Source organism: Anopheles moucheti, chromosome 2, assembly GCF_943734755.1.
Source record: "Anopheles moucheti chromosome 2, idAnoMoucSN_F20_07, whole genome shotgun sequence".
NCBI lineage: Eukaryota > Metazoa > Arthropoda > Insecta > Diptera > Culicidae > Anopheles > Anopheles moucheti.
The window spans coordinates 68,452,792-68,467,985 of record NC_069140.1 but is presented as its reverse complement, the minus strand read 5'-3'; the positions used below and the strand labels follow the sequence as shown (position 1 = coordinate 68,467,985).

The 15,194-nt window shown below is 39.4% G+C and overlaps 1 protein-coding gene across 1 annotated transcript; it reads left to right on the top strand.

The window, feature by feature from the left end:
- Window positions 1-4,805: 4,805 nt before the first annotated feature.
- Window positions 4,806-14,990, top strand: LOC128300400 (protein Son-like). Its single transcript, XM_053036478.1, is given in 5 exon segments — window positions 4,806-7,085; window positions 11,125-11,146; window positions 14,064-14,136; window positions 14,219-14,594; window positions 14,674-14,990. Coding segments are annotated over 5 exon segments (2,751 nt in total). The 5' UTR covers window positions 4,806-4,948; the 3' UTR covers window positions 14,817-14,990.
- The last annotated feature ends 204 nt before the right edge of the window (window positions 14,991-15,194 follow it).

Sequence of the window (15,194 nt, the reverse complement as noted above, 5' to 3'; positions counted from 1 at the left end):
GTTCGAATCGTATGCCGTTTCCATCGAATCACATACGAATCGCGCTACTACGATTAAACCACGAGCTGTTATCGCTACCATTGAATCATGTGCCGCTACGCTCGAATCATGTGTCGCTAATGTTGGTTTTTCACATCCCACGTCTGAGACCTTAGAGCACAAGTGATTAATGTTTCCAAAATCGGGTTTTCCATAACTCATGCAGTTTTTTGAGTAGTTTGTTTAATTCTGACCCATAGTCCAGCTTCCGAGATACGCTATAACCCGGGAAAACCCCCGGGACAAGAGTGTATAAATTAAATCAGCTGTCAAGTTTACAAACACCGCGTATCTCTGAATCCGCGTTACCGTGCAATTGTGTTGCAACGGTGAGACTTTTTCTCCGAGACTTTCAAAAGTAGTTCAATCCTGCCAAAAAAGCTTCGTTTCTCTGAGGCATTTTTGCACTCATTGTAGCTTTGTATTTGTTTGTTTACAAGATGGGTTTTAGGTGTTTTTGTTTTTCATTTGAAACATAATGAGTGATAAAATTAATACAAGTTTGTTATATTATTACTAACCAGTCATCCGCCATTGCCATCAACATCATCATCATCCTCACAGCGATGGTATCATTATCATTCCGCAGGATGGTATCCTGCCATCAAAAAACAATATAATAAATAAAATAATAAAATAAATAATAATTTCACGACACATTTTGAAATTACTTGTCATTAAGAACAAATGACGGCTGAACGACAGCCAAAATTGAGCTACGTCATACACGCGATGAAAACAGGAAGCTGTTTTTAATATATTGACTTTCATCGCTTCTAATCAAAATCTCAAGCAAACAGTTTCGGAGAAAAAGTCTCCGAGACAATTGCCACCGTCTAATTGCACGGTAAGAGGAACCGAATATCTCGGGAACTTCCTGTGTTGGTATATACAGTAGAACATCGATTATTCGGGCAACTGCGAATCAACAGCAAAATCTTTTTTTTAATTTTAGAAGGTTGAAAAAAACCTAAAACTAATAAAAGCTGTTGAAGGCAAAAAAATTATATGGAAAAAAACTTGTTATATTATTCAGTTTGAAAAAAATGCTGCGTGGAAGCTAATAGCAAAAGAGCAACGCTGTTCAGTAGAAGAAGCGAAAAAACAGTGGCAAGCCTTACTAAAATGCTTTAGGAACTACAAAAGAAAAGAGAGAGAAAGAACTAAATCCGGATCAGGTAAGATACTGTACTGCTTAGTTTTCAAAATTAATCAAAAGGATTCGTTTCATTCACTTCATTTGTTTCGTTTTCATTAGTATATGAGCCTCAATGGTACGCCTATAAAGCGATGTCCTTTGTAGCGGATGATGCCACCGATGTTGCCGGGAAGTTCCTGCAACCCCATCTTCTCCACCGTATTCCGTAGTCATGCTGGATAGTGTTCCGGAAACTCCTCCTCCCACTCTTCTTCCTGAAGAAATTTTCTATCAATTGCATGTAACCGAGATGCTATACCTCTGGACGGAGATGTACCAGGAGTAGAGAACAGATTAGATGTAAGTTGTATTATAAATTAATTCTTTGCTTACCTTAATGTATTGCTAACCTCAATATTTGCCATTAATATAATGAGTGCCAGAGAAATTCGCGTAACTCAGGAAAAGACTGTTAGCGAAAATTCGATATACGCCAAAGCGTTCGTTCCCTAACATTAGCGTAAAGCTGATGTTGCTGAGCTGCTGTATTCTTTAAGACAGAAAAGTTTATAGAACAATTTTAACCAAGCTAAATGCTAATAAATTTAAATTATGCTTAAATTTATCTAAATCAATTCTGCCCTTTGTCATGCCATACCATACCATGCCCATAATATGTCAGATTTCCTTTGGAACTGCCATTTTCGAGCTGCAAAGCAAAATAGAAAACCGGTTAAATTTAACCAGGATAATCGACGCTCGATTGTAGTTCCAGTACTCACATACACCACTTAGACATGGACTATGTCCAGAACAGGTGAAACCCTCTTAGCTGATGCTCAGAAGGATTTTTGGCCCCGAATGTGTTGAAGGACAATGGAAGAGCCGCTACAATGACGAATTCTATGAACTGTACGATATACTCAATATCGTACAGTAACAAAATGAGTTAGTATCTTTTTCGCGCTGGAATTTGTTCTTAGTCCAAATCCACCGTCACGAATTCGCGGTCGTAAAAATCAGACCAGCTTACCAAAAGGAAGAGAGTAGAAAAATAATCTACTGCATCCGGCACAACGACCAATGCGCTGATCTTCCAAGTTCGGAGAATTATTGAGAATTTAAAATCAGCGAACAGAAAAGCCCGATAAACTGTCGGTGTAATGGTAGAGTGCTTCATTTCATTGCAAAAGTTTCATATGTTATTCTAAGCCCTGTCTCTTTTACACGACATACAAGGAAAACAAATATTTTTATAACACATTTCCTCCTCCGTTTTAGTCTGGATAGGAAATGTAAAGCAAAGCCAAAATGACGACAGCACCCGGGACAGAAATGTCCCGGTTTGGCGACTGAAAATGAAAAATTACCCTATGAGTCATACTAGCCCGAACCGTTTGAATGTTCATTCGTATAAGAGGCAAACTCGAAAAGTCCTTGAAAAAGGAATTGTTTTTACTATTGGATTGACTCTAATGAGTAGCTCTCTTCTGTGTACTATTCAAGTTTGTTAATTAGAGTGCAAACTTAAGCATGTTTTATAAGCTATTTTAATACAAAAGTAAATTTGAATTCATGCAAAAATATTAGGTATACAACAATAATCCATTAAAATACCAATCAGCATTTTGTATCTACATCACCAACTAAAAGCAACGAGAGAAAATGCAAACGCCAAGGCCATAAAGGTGTGTCTTCTTGGGTTTGAGAAAACCTATCGTGGCAAAACAAAGAATATTCGAAGATGCTAGCACAATTTAGTAGCAACACTGCTAATAGCGCCATCTTGAATACAAATTCCTTCGTTCGTGATGATTGTATCACGCATAGAAGTTTGCATCATAATTGGACACACTCCAGAATGCTGTGGGCCTATTTTACACTGTATCGTAAGTCCTCTTCATAACATTAAATGCCAGTAGAGACTAATGTACAAGCAAAATAAATCAATGCGATTGTTACCAACACAAAAAGGTACAAAAAAAAACTCTAAAATTGCCGTTTTTGATAAAATTTGACAAATGTACAGCAGATTCGGTGCTTTTTTAACTTAAAGTATGAATAATCCATTTACATTCGCCATCTCATCAAAATTCCAGTTGGGACACCAAGAGGCGAATATCGTTAAATCGATTGAATAATAAATGAGATGCAGGAGTGAACTGTACACCGGAGAAAGTTAGCATCTTGTTGCGGAAAGCTTTTCATACGACGATGAGTAAATACGCGCATTACAATTATCGACATTTCACAAACATGAACCACAAATTACGGTGCTTCATACATTCCACCTTTAATAGCAACATTCATTTCGAAGGATCGTAAATTAGCAATCGCTCTGTGCTACATTATATAACAATGTATAGCTTTTGATGGTCCTTGCGCAATAAGGATGACGGGGAGGTTTCGTTTTCTGCATTGAGAAAAGTGCATCTGTAGTCCGTGTAAACGACAGCATCAATATATGAAGTTCCTACAGTGTTTCCAAAGGCAATGGAAACTATTATTACTCGGTTTCTTTTTTGCAATAATATCGTACACTGCACAAGAATTAATTAGATCAAGGCTTTAGCAAGGAAGCTCACCATGCAATATTGTCCCTGGTAAATTGATTTTCAAGGTATTCTTTGTGAAAGCAACTTTACAAATCACTTCACTTGAAAGAAACCATTGTACAACTATTTTTTATTATTAGCACTTACTTGAATAAGGGCAAATCTCCAGATAGCTCTAGAAATCAGCTGTATGAATCCTTCGCGGTCCGAATTAATACGCTTCTTTCGCAGCAGCAAAACCTCGAAAATGATTCACAGTCAAGCACACATACGCACCCCAACAAGCACGCACTGACAGCACTACACCGAGACGATTTTCACTGTTTTCCACTACCGTAGGTGTGACGACTGTGAGTAAAGGGAAATGTTCGATTTTCCCGTCGACCCTATCCGTGTTCCCTGTGGCTGCAGATTTGGGATGTCCCGGACAAAAACAACACAAACAACCACCTGCAGTAGGAAAAGTGGGTGGAACGGAAGGAGACCAACACAAAACAATAATACGGCCTGTTTATATCTGCGAGTTTACTTGTCTTTTTGGAGGAATGTGTCATTTGAAAGTACATTTTGCACAACGAAAATTGTGTCAGCGTGCAAGAAACTACAAACAGACATCGAACTTCGATTAATTGAATTACAATGAAACTTGTAATCATATAAATTTACATTTTCTAAGAAACAATCATTGCTAACACAGTCCATTCGAATGTTCTCTGTTGTTAATCAATATTTATTGAATCTAGAAATTAGTTCTGACTTTTAACCAGCTGAACGAATTGCGACAATTGCTTTTTTGTCATCCAAGCGATTGTTTATAGAACAAACCAACAAGGCGGGTTGATGGAAAAGAATAAATTATGGTAATTTAAATATTGCTTGTGCTAACTAAAATTCCGCTATTGTTCAGTAATTTCACTTTTTTAATTGACACACTTTCTGCTTTAATTATATGTCAGTTAGCTTTTTTTAAATAATTCTTCAATTATACTATGTCCTATACAGTAGCCATAGTGACAATGCGATGGACCTGCTGTCAGCTATTTTCGCGTAATGTCAAAACTTCCTCCGACGAAAACAATCATTGTTCTTCGGATTTTATTATTAAAACTTTTCGTCTTTCGTTTTAGATAACGCGGTTGAAATGAAAAACAGCTTGTGGGCTGTTTATCAACAATTTGTGCGTGTAACTGAGAATCGCTCTGACGAAAACTAAACCATGAGCGCCAACAACGATGCGCCAGACAAGCAGAAAGGCGATAAGTCGCAGGACATCTTTCCACTGAACATCAAGATCAAACAGGAGAAAACCACCAGCTATGAGGATTCGAGCAAATCTGAAACGGTAGACAAATTGTCGATCGATGTAAATCTGAAGAACATTTTCTCGACCACTATCACCAGCTGCAGCGGCACGGAAAAAAGCTCGGAAAAAGTGGTGGACGTGAAGCCTGCGATCGAACCACTGAAATCGTCCAACGAAATCCTCACAGAACTTTTCCGAGTGTTCAATGCTGCCCCACCGGAAATTATAGAAGATGACTCCAACGATGCCGTAGAGCAGGAAAAGAAAAAGAAGAAACACAAACACAAGAAAAAAACCAAAAAGAAAAAGGGGAGTGAAAGTGACTCCGGTGAAGAGGAAGTTGAGCATCCAGCTGAAGATGGTGAGAAACGGGTAAAAAAGAAGAAAATCAAGAAAGAAAAAGACCGTGACCGAAAACGTGAAAAGCACAAGCGAAGTAAACACCGGATTGGTGAAACGTTACTGGTGACGGTGAAGCAGGAACCTGTAGACGATGTTGACAAAGCTTCAAAACAACGCGACGATGAAAAGTTGAAAGAAAACGGTAAAACAAAGGAAGCAAAACCCGAGGAAACTAAACAACCTTTGAAGAGCAAGATACAAATCAAAAGCCTGAAGGATAGCGCTATTTTCAAGGAACTTGCGACTAGTTCTTCTCAACCAACAGAACGTCATCATGAGCGACACCATCACGAACGTGATAAACCTTCGCATCATAAATTGTCCCGGAGCGATCTGCGCAAACGGAGGACTTCTGAGACAGAATTTTCGATGTCGGATGACGATGAGAACAAAAAAGGAAGGTACTATGATTTCTATCAAAAAAAGTACAACTCTTTCTATGCTGGGTTTGAAGAAGAAAATGAACGAAAAAGGCAAGACAGGAAGCGTGACCGACATAGCGAGGATCGCTCTAGACGTCATCGTTCGAATACGTTTTCCCGATCACGTTCCCGCTCGCGCTCACGATCCCACTCTACGGAGCAGATAGATAAGCAGAAGCTGCTCGAAATTGCCCGCAAGAATGCCATCAATATGCTGAAAAAAGGAACCCTGCCGGGTGCTCAAAATTTAGACGGGGAGTCCAAAGCAAAGCTTATCTCGAAAATGCATGCCAGCGGAAAAAGCATCGAAGAGCTGACCGCATTCTGCAAGAAAATTTCCCACAAGGACAATGCGAACGATCTGTCCAGCGTATCATCTGACGAGAGCGATCACGATGCGGACGGAGCAAACAAAGCGTTTCATCATCCATTTCAACTGAAAGAATCGGCTCCAATTGTGATGAACATTCGCAATGCTACCACAATTCAGCCAAAGTCGGCCGAAGAGAAAAAGGCGCTACTAATGCAGTTTCCAGTATCATCCGGGGCGCATCATCGCAGCTCGGAAACGGAATGGATTCCGGTGGAGCCGAAAAAGGCACTTCCAACAACCAAAGCTGCGTCAACCGTTGACTGCGGAGGCACTGGAGGTGGACCCAGCTTTGGAAACAAAACAAAACCGAAACCTATCCTGCCACCTTCATCCACGTTTGTGCCACAACAAAGCCCTGCGCCAGATTTCTCTGTACCGCAAGCTTCGCCATTAGTCCCAAGTATAGTCCCTCCCCCTGCCCCTCCAGCGATACCGCCACTAATGCAACAGCATGTTGGACATATGCCTGTGGCCCCGATTGGTCCACCATCCTACCCATCGAACGATACTGTTATACCGTATCATTCGCCATACCTTCCACCGGGAAATTCGAAAATGCCACAACACACGCACCCGACGCCTTCCCATGTACAACCGTTCAACAATGTGACTACACCAGATACATCGATGAATCTTCCTGTCGATACCAGTATTCCGCCGCCAAATATGAATCCGCTAGGTGTTGCACAGCATCAGGAATCTCAACAAAGGCCACTGTTCACGCCTGGACTGGGAGCCTCCCACCCTCATTCACATTTAGGCCCGGGATCGGACAACATTTTTAACACCCAGTCCGATGCACCCATTATCGACGTATCGCAGATTGTTAGTCAACGTTTGAATGCAATGCGCCGTCTGCAGGAAAACCCCTCCGATTCCGATGCGAGACAGATGCTATACAACACGCAGAAGGACATGTCGACGTGGGCCTCATCCAAGGCAATGCCCGGACAGTTTCTAGGGTCGACCGGTGTCAACTGTCTAAGCCAGCGGGAACTGGCGGAAGGCTATCAACCTTGGGCTAGCCGTGATATGATGAAACAAACTGCACCCGTGACGGGCGGTATGGGAATGCATTTGCTGCAGAAGATGGGCTGGCAACCTGGTGAGGGTTTGGGCAAAGAGAAAAATGGTTCATTGCAACCCCTTTTGCTAGATGTAAAGCTGGATAAGCGAGGACTGGGCGAAGGTGAAAATAAACCTCGGTTACATCAATCCTATCCCATGCCCCCGTTCACGCGCCGTGACGGTCGGCCTAGGTTTATGAATGTAAAAATCAACACAGACGGTAAGCATCCAGTTTCGATATTGTGTGAGTACGCTACCAAGCACAAATGGAATCCACCAATGTACGATCTGGTGCATGAAAGTGGGCCCGGTCATGCAAAGAGTTTTATCTTCAAAGTGCTTGTGAACGGACTTGAATATCAACCGGCGATTGCGAATAACACCAAGAAGGAAGCGAAAGCAACGGCGGCCAAATTTTGTCTGCAACAGTTGGGAGTTATGATTACTTAAGAAATGACAGCATGATTTGATAGTGTGGAAGTGATGGTAGGGAATAGATAAAAGGAATTAATATGCGCCCTGTTCATGAACAGAGATATAATATAAAAAAACGTCAGGAAGTAGCGAAACTATCGTTTAATTTTTTCTTAATTCGGTTGTATATTTCACAAGTTGAGCATAGTTAAAGTCTTTGTACTATAGTATGTCGGATGCGATTGAGTTTATGGAGTGTTGGTAACATTAATCTTCTTTCGCAATAGCTAACAATCAGCGTACAAGATTTTTCTAGTATGACCAACGTTTTGCGCCTCTCTTAAGTGTAGATACCAAAGTGAAATAAAATGCAATTTTCACTGGAAATAAACATATTTTTGCATGGTAATTATTTCTTTCTTTTCAACCTTTATCCTTGCCTTAAGAAACTCCTAGCTATATAGTTTGTCCTATTTCGGATCCAGCCTCCTTCTAACAATTCATATGTATATTATTCAACTTAACTACAATTAAATAAGGTATACAGTATGTTTTACCCCATGATACGTGTTTTTTGTGACTCCATTTTGGAAAACAAAAGTTGTAAATTATTGTCTTCTTTATTATTGTTAATTTATTCATAATTTTGCACTTCATTTCCCTCTTACATTAAATCAATTTATTAACATAATGCTGGAAATATCATCTGGATAGTAAAATTGGACGGTTCAATAAATAAATCCGCAACGTGCGATTCAAATTGGTTGGGTTAATTAGAGCATTTTCAAGTTTTCAACTCCTAACTGTAAAATTTTCAGTACTCGGCCAAGAAACGTCAAATATGCACAAACACATCCATACAACTAAGGGTGGTGGCATTGCTCGGTCGTATACGACTAGTCGTATGGAAAATGTATGGGATTTGACAGATAAAGTCTTACGACCATTTTGGTTGCACGACCAAATCAAAAAGTTTTGATTTTGAATTTGGTCGCATGCAACCATATCAGTCAAATTGAACTTGCGTGTATAAACTTGATTTTTCTTGAAATGACGAATTGTAATGAAAACAGTAATATGTAAACAAAAACAAATCAAATCTATTTTGCAACACCATTAGCAACACGTGTAGTACTTAGCCATGGCGTATGTAAAAGTTAATGAAGAGCAACTGATTAGCCTGGTGCAGGAATGCCGGCTAATTTGGGATTTAGGGGATCCGAAGTATAAGGACAACCGGCTGAAGAAAGCAGCGTGGGATGAAATCGGAGGAAAGTTGAATGTACCCGGTAAGTATGCAAAGCGGTATAGTATTCTTTCGTGGCTGTGGTGTATGGCAAACGGTGATCGTATTGGGGTCCTCTACCAGCATAGTGCAGGACTCGCACCTACAGGCTTCTACACGCTACATTCACGTTATATTGAACATTACATATGTGCAATATGATGTGATTTTGTGTGTTGGATTCTGTCGTAGGAAATGTGCGCCTCCAGGTTTCAGTATTAATGGTGTTACTAATGTGTTAATGGTGGAAGTTTCGCCTTACCGTGCATCTACACCTAGCATTCATTCCAGGTTCGTTAGCCAGGGTACTCTGCTTTTTGGTGAACCACCACCACAATTTATGAGAAACTTCTATCGTACCTGCTAGCGTACCTAGTCCCATGGTAAATGGATGCACTGTAGATGCACGGTTAGCGATATCAATTCAATAAAATATCACAACAATAATGTTAATGTTAATGTACATTAATGTTGTTGTTAATAACAAAGCAATGACGACATCCGAACAATTACAAATTTTGTCTTATAAGAATACATATAAGTAGATGAACATGTCCTTTGTAACATGGATCAACCCATGTCGTTTTACACTTTAAGTAATCGTAATTTGTAGAGCAAATTTTATATAGTACATAGTAATATAACACAATAAATGAAAGATGTTATAAGTACTTTGTACATTTTTTTATTGAATAAATCAAAGAACTTTATAGTAACGTAAATTAAAAACAGTTTCGACTATTTCATGGTTGGAAATTAATAACAGAAAAATCGGAAAACTTTGAAAGTATTGAGAAAAACGGACAAAAAACTCATTGAAGTAAAATTGAAAATATGAGAAATATTCGGATATCGTAAAGTATTAAAACTAATTAATTATAACATATTTTTGAAAAAGGAAAAAAAAGAAAAAGGAAAATGTTTGCATGTGTGCTATATATCTAACTATTTTTTTATTATTCGGTTATTGCACTTGACAAATATTCCTTGAAAATATCTCGAATCTCTGTTGCCTCACGAGATGAATGGTTGTTTGCTCTGTAGCTATTGGCGTTAGAATTAAGTGTGGAACTATTGCCCGGATTAACAACAGTCTCTTTAAAATCTATGCACAAGTTGTGCAATAAACACACTGTTTGCACGATTGTTGTAACGTGATCCGGAGTTATTTGTAATTCTGTTTTTAAGCATCGCCATTTAGCAACCAGTATTCCGAAGGCGCATTCTACGCAACGTCGTGCTATGCTGAGCGATTCGTTGAAATGCAATTTTGCCGGATCTGCACTGTTATCTGGGTAGGGTCGTAGTAAAAAATTTTTCAGAGGATAACCCTGATCGCCCACGAAAACGTGTGGTACACTGCGCGTAGTGCCCGGAAGAGGTTTAGGAGGAGGAATATTGAGACGATTTGATCGCATTAGTTCGTACAATCTAGAACAGTTAAACACTCCACTATCACTGCGACTGCCGTATTCGCCAACATCTACAGTTATAAACTTGCATTTCGCATCTGCTACAGCTTGCAAATGCACAGAGAAATATTTTTTATAATTAAAATATTTTGTGCCAGAGTTTGCCGGAGCCTTCTGACGTACATGTTTGCCATCGATGGCACCAACACAATTAGGAAAATTCCACTTTTCGTAGAATTCTTTTTCTACTCTCTCCAAGGCATCTGTCGTTGGAAAAGGTAAGAACTCTGCGTTCAGTGTGTTCCAAATTGCTTCACATGTTTCATAAACAATGTTTCCAATCGTGTTATGAGCCATACAAAAGGTGAACGATAGTGATTTGAAGGTTATTCCAGTTGATAAAAACCTAAAAATAAAAAAAAAGAATAAAACAGAAATTTTAGTCAAATTAAAATTTAGATTAAATAACACTATTATAAGGTATATAATAAGGAATTTTCTTAGCAGTAAAATGTTAGTCATGTGTGGTATAATATTTTTCGTTTGTTTCAGGTATCGTGGCCAAAAATAAATGGCGCGGCTTGCGCGAAGTTTTTTCGCGCAAGCTGGCAGAAACGCGCCAGCCATCTGGGTCTGGATACAAACACATCCGATGGAAGTTCTTCCACCAGATGAACTTCCTGAAGGATAGTTTGGCATCCAGACCCAGAAAGGATAATCTGGAAGCAGCCGTCGGTGTGTATAAAAAATACATTTAATTAACCGTTATATATCGTTAATCTATTTTTGATTTTATTATCCACAGAACAAGAAAGCGAGGAATATTTGGAGGAGTTCCTCGAAGAAGAGGATCGGATTGACCACGCTGGGGGGGAGACCAGCAACAGCGGTATCCTACCTATCCCCAAGAATGACAAACAGCCGTCAGGGCAAACATCGGCCGGCCGGTCAAGGCGCGAAACCGACGGTGCCCTTCTCGAGGAGCTGGTGGCCCTCGAGAAGGAGAGGCATGCGATGGTAAGCAAAAAGAGTGGCAACTATCATGCCATGATGAGTTTGGTCGAGCTCATGGACATGCTCACCGTGGAGGACCAAATAGACGCGCGGGAGGAGATTCTGCGGTTTGGCCACCGCGTATTGAAAGAAAAATTGAGTAGTTATAAGCATAGTTAGTAAGTTAGGTTAGCTAGGTTTAATGAATTTTAGTTTTCATGAATTTTTTTTTCTTAGGTTAATGAATTTTGTTTTTAGGTTAGGGTGTTGAATTTTTTTCCATGAGTTTTTTAGTAGGTATATAGTTTTTGAATTTTTTTTTCATGAAATTTTATTCTTTATAGTTAGTTGAGCATTTTCTTTTTTTTCTTTCATTTTTTTTATTGTTATTGTTTTAGTTTTGGTTAGTCTAGTGTTTTAGTGCCAAGGGCTTCTGTAGCAGGCAAAGACCGCGAAGCGGTTAGGGTGACTGATAAGCAACTCAGGTTTGTGGCAGCGATGCCGGTCTGTAACAGACGCCATACAGAAAAATACAGACCAATATAGTATGTTCCTATAAACCTTAAAGGTTGTTAAGCAATTACATACACCTAAATTTAGAGGGCCCTACGAAAGTTTATGACCTTAGAAAGACATTTAGAAATCAAATCAACATGGTTTCAAACAAAAAACAAGCAATAATTATTGTAACTTTGGACTGCACCAAACGGCCAAGCCGATCAATTTAGTATAAAAATTATTATAATGACTAGAATAATCAGCTATAGCAACTATAGCAATAAATTTATCCAATTGAATTTATCAAGAGTAACGCCAATAGTGTTCGTGTGTGAACCTTCCCAGTTTTAACCGAGTATGCCCGGGAAAAGGTAAATTGCAAGGACGCCTTGTAAGATTGTACATCACTCAACACAACGGTGTTGATAATACGACAAATGCCGTCATAATGGAATAATAAACACATAAATAAAAAAATGAACCTTTCCAAATTTGTTATAATTATATTCGTAAGTGATATCACCACATACCTGAGAGTTACCATCAATCTTTCCTCTGGACAAATGTATGGTTTGTGTGTAGGCAATTTTGAGATAAGATGCTCAATCTTTCCTAATATGAAATAGAATGTACGTTTCGACATCCTCATATATTGGAAAAATTTTACTCTATCCCGTAAAAGCTTCGGGAATAACACATAATATTCTCCATTTTGCTGGCGATCCTTAAATATATCGTTGGTTTCGTCGCGTTTATTCCTCTTCCACAACAAATAGCGCAAAGCCAAGCTCGTACCCGCCGCCAGTTCATCATCTGAATCCATTCTACAAATAAATCACAAAGAGAGTAAATAATTATACATTTTAATTGCAGTCTAGTATTAATGATCATAATTTAAGTGATGATACTACTAACTGGCAGGCCTACTTTTAAGACCAAATTTCATTGATCGATGTAGCGCAGGATGGTATTAAACGTTTCAACCTGCCTCCTAGCAGCCATCAATTAGTCGCAGAAGCAATTGCTCAAAAAAGATTGAGAAGGAGTACTAGTATGTTACAAACATTCGTACATATAGTCAAAATTCTTCTCAGCAGTCAGGATGCAACAGTCTCATCACAATTGCAACGGCTGGCGGTATCTCATGTTGAGTATTTACGGCAAGAATGCGCCAATATCCAAACCACCATCACACAATCCGGACGTACCGCTCCAGACGTACGGCCGTGCGCTAGATCAACCAACGATCGGTGTGTGCTCACCGGATTGTCGATGATATACGGCCAATGCTGCAACCGAAAACATGCAACTGCGCTTGTAGCAGAATGCTTCATCTCGTCTACAGTCTTGCCGGTTCCAGTAGACCGGCTTCTAAAATCGTGCCGACGTCAGCAGATAGGGTGAAAATCGTTTCATTCGTAGTTTTGATTACGAAATGAACTTGCAATCTGGGACATAATAGCATAAAATATCATTTTTAAACACATATACTCACCTTACTTTCAATTACAGTTCACAGTTCACAGCACCTTGCTTTTTTCGGGTTTGTTATTGTATAGCATTAACATAACCTAGTTTATCTTTCTATGTTTGTTTATATTCAAACGTCAAACCGAAAAAGGTCGTATGACAGATCTGGTCTTACGACTGAGCAATGACACCCCTTCGTTTGGTTGTACGACTGATTTGGTCGTACGACCGAGCAATGCCACCACCCTAAGTTAGATAATAATAAATTGGAATATCAGGCTCGCAAGTGATTGCCGGTTGCAGTAACAGATTAGAATTACACTCAAATTATTCCAAAACAAGTTATTTTGTGCTTAGTGTCTGTGTTGTGAGCCACAATCTCACCTCTTTAATTAACAATGTTGGCCATCCGTGGTGCACTTTTTTCGACTGCAAAGTAAGTCCTTTTAGTTTTACTAGCAGCCAACATAAGCGATTGAAAATGGTTCCAAAACGTTCTGGCCATTTTTCTCTGTATTCCGTCCCTCACTACTGTAGATTATGTAAAAGCATAACGATCACATCCTGGATGTTCCATCAAAATAACCCAAACAGAGTATTGATAACAAGTGGAAAATGAGTAGCGTGTATTTATAAACAATTGCCTTCTACTACTCTATAGGAACTGCAGCGCTGTGTTGGGATGCCGAAGCAAGCATACTCTGCCCGATTTGCCATACGATTTCGGAGCACTCGAACCGGTCATTTGCCGTGAAATCATGGAGGTAGGAAAAATGGAAGCAAATAAAATAATGGATTCCGCAGACATATTATACATTCTATGCTTTTTTTTATCTTCTGTCACAGCTTCATCATCAGAAGCATCACAATGCGTATGTCACGAATCTGAACGCAGCTGAAGAACAGTTGCAGGATGCTGTGGCCAAAAAGGATGTCTCCAAGATCATTCAGCTTGGAAACGCGATCAAGTTTAACGGAGGTGGTCACATTAATCACTCGATCTTCTGGAAAAATCTATCTCCGGACCGTAGCGATCCGTCGGCTGATCTGCAGAAAGCACTGAATCGTGATTTCCAGAGTATGGAAAATTTCAAGAAGGAAATGAAAGCTGCTGCCGTAGCTGTGCAGGGATCTGGTTGGGCATGGTTGGGCTATAATAAGAAGACAAAGCTGCTTCAAATTGCCGCCTGTCCGAATCAGGATCCATTGGAAGCAACCACAGGTAATTAGTTAGGAATCAGGATAAATAGTTTTAGGAACCTCACAACATTTTCGATTTTTTCTTTTACATTTGCTTACAGGTCTTGTCCCACTATTGGGCATCGATGTGTGGGAGCACGCTTACTATCTTCAGTACAAAAACCTAAGACCCAACTACGTCGATGCTGTATTTGATGTCGTCAACTGGAAGGATGTCTCTGAACGGTTGGCAAAGGCCCAATAAGAATAACCACCGTCGTCCCTTATCCGCGAATAATCGAACCCAGAATTTGGTGTTTTCTAAAAACCTATCTACAATTCTGCACATGTGTTTTCTAGTGGATGAAAAAAACCGGTAGCTGTTCGAAATGGAAAAAAATAATCAGCTTTATCAGCAATAACTATGCCTTTATCAAATGCGAAGTAATCAACCGTTTGTATTACCACCAGTAATTTTTATATCCGAAAAAACTTTTGAAAGGAGAAGCTGATAGTAGTAGTGAAATTGAAATATCGTAGAAGTTTGAAAAACGTAACATTTCTAAAATTTAAACAAAAAACTCTTCTCACCTATCACCTAAATATATTTCTATCTCGTAGAGTTTCGGTACTCACGTACATA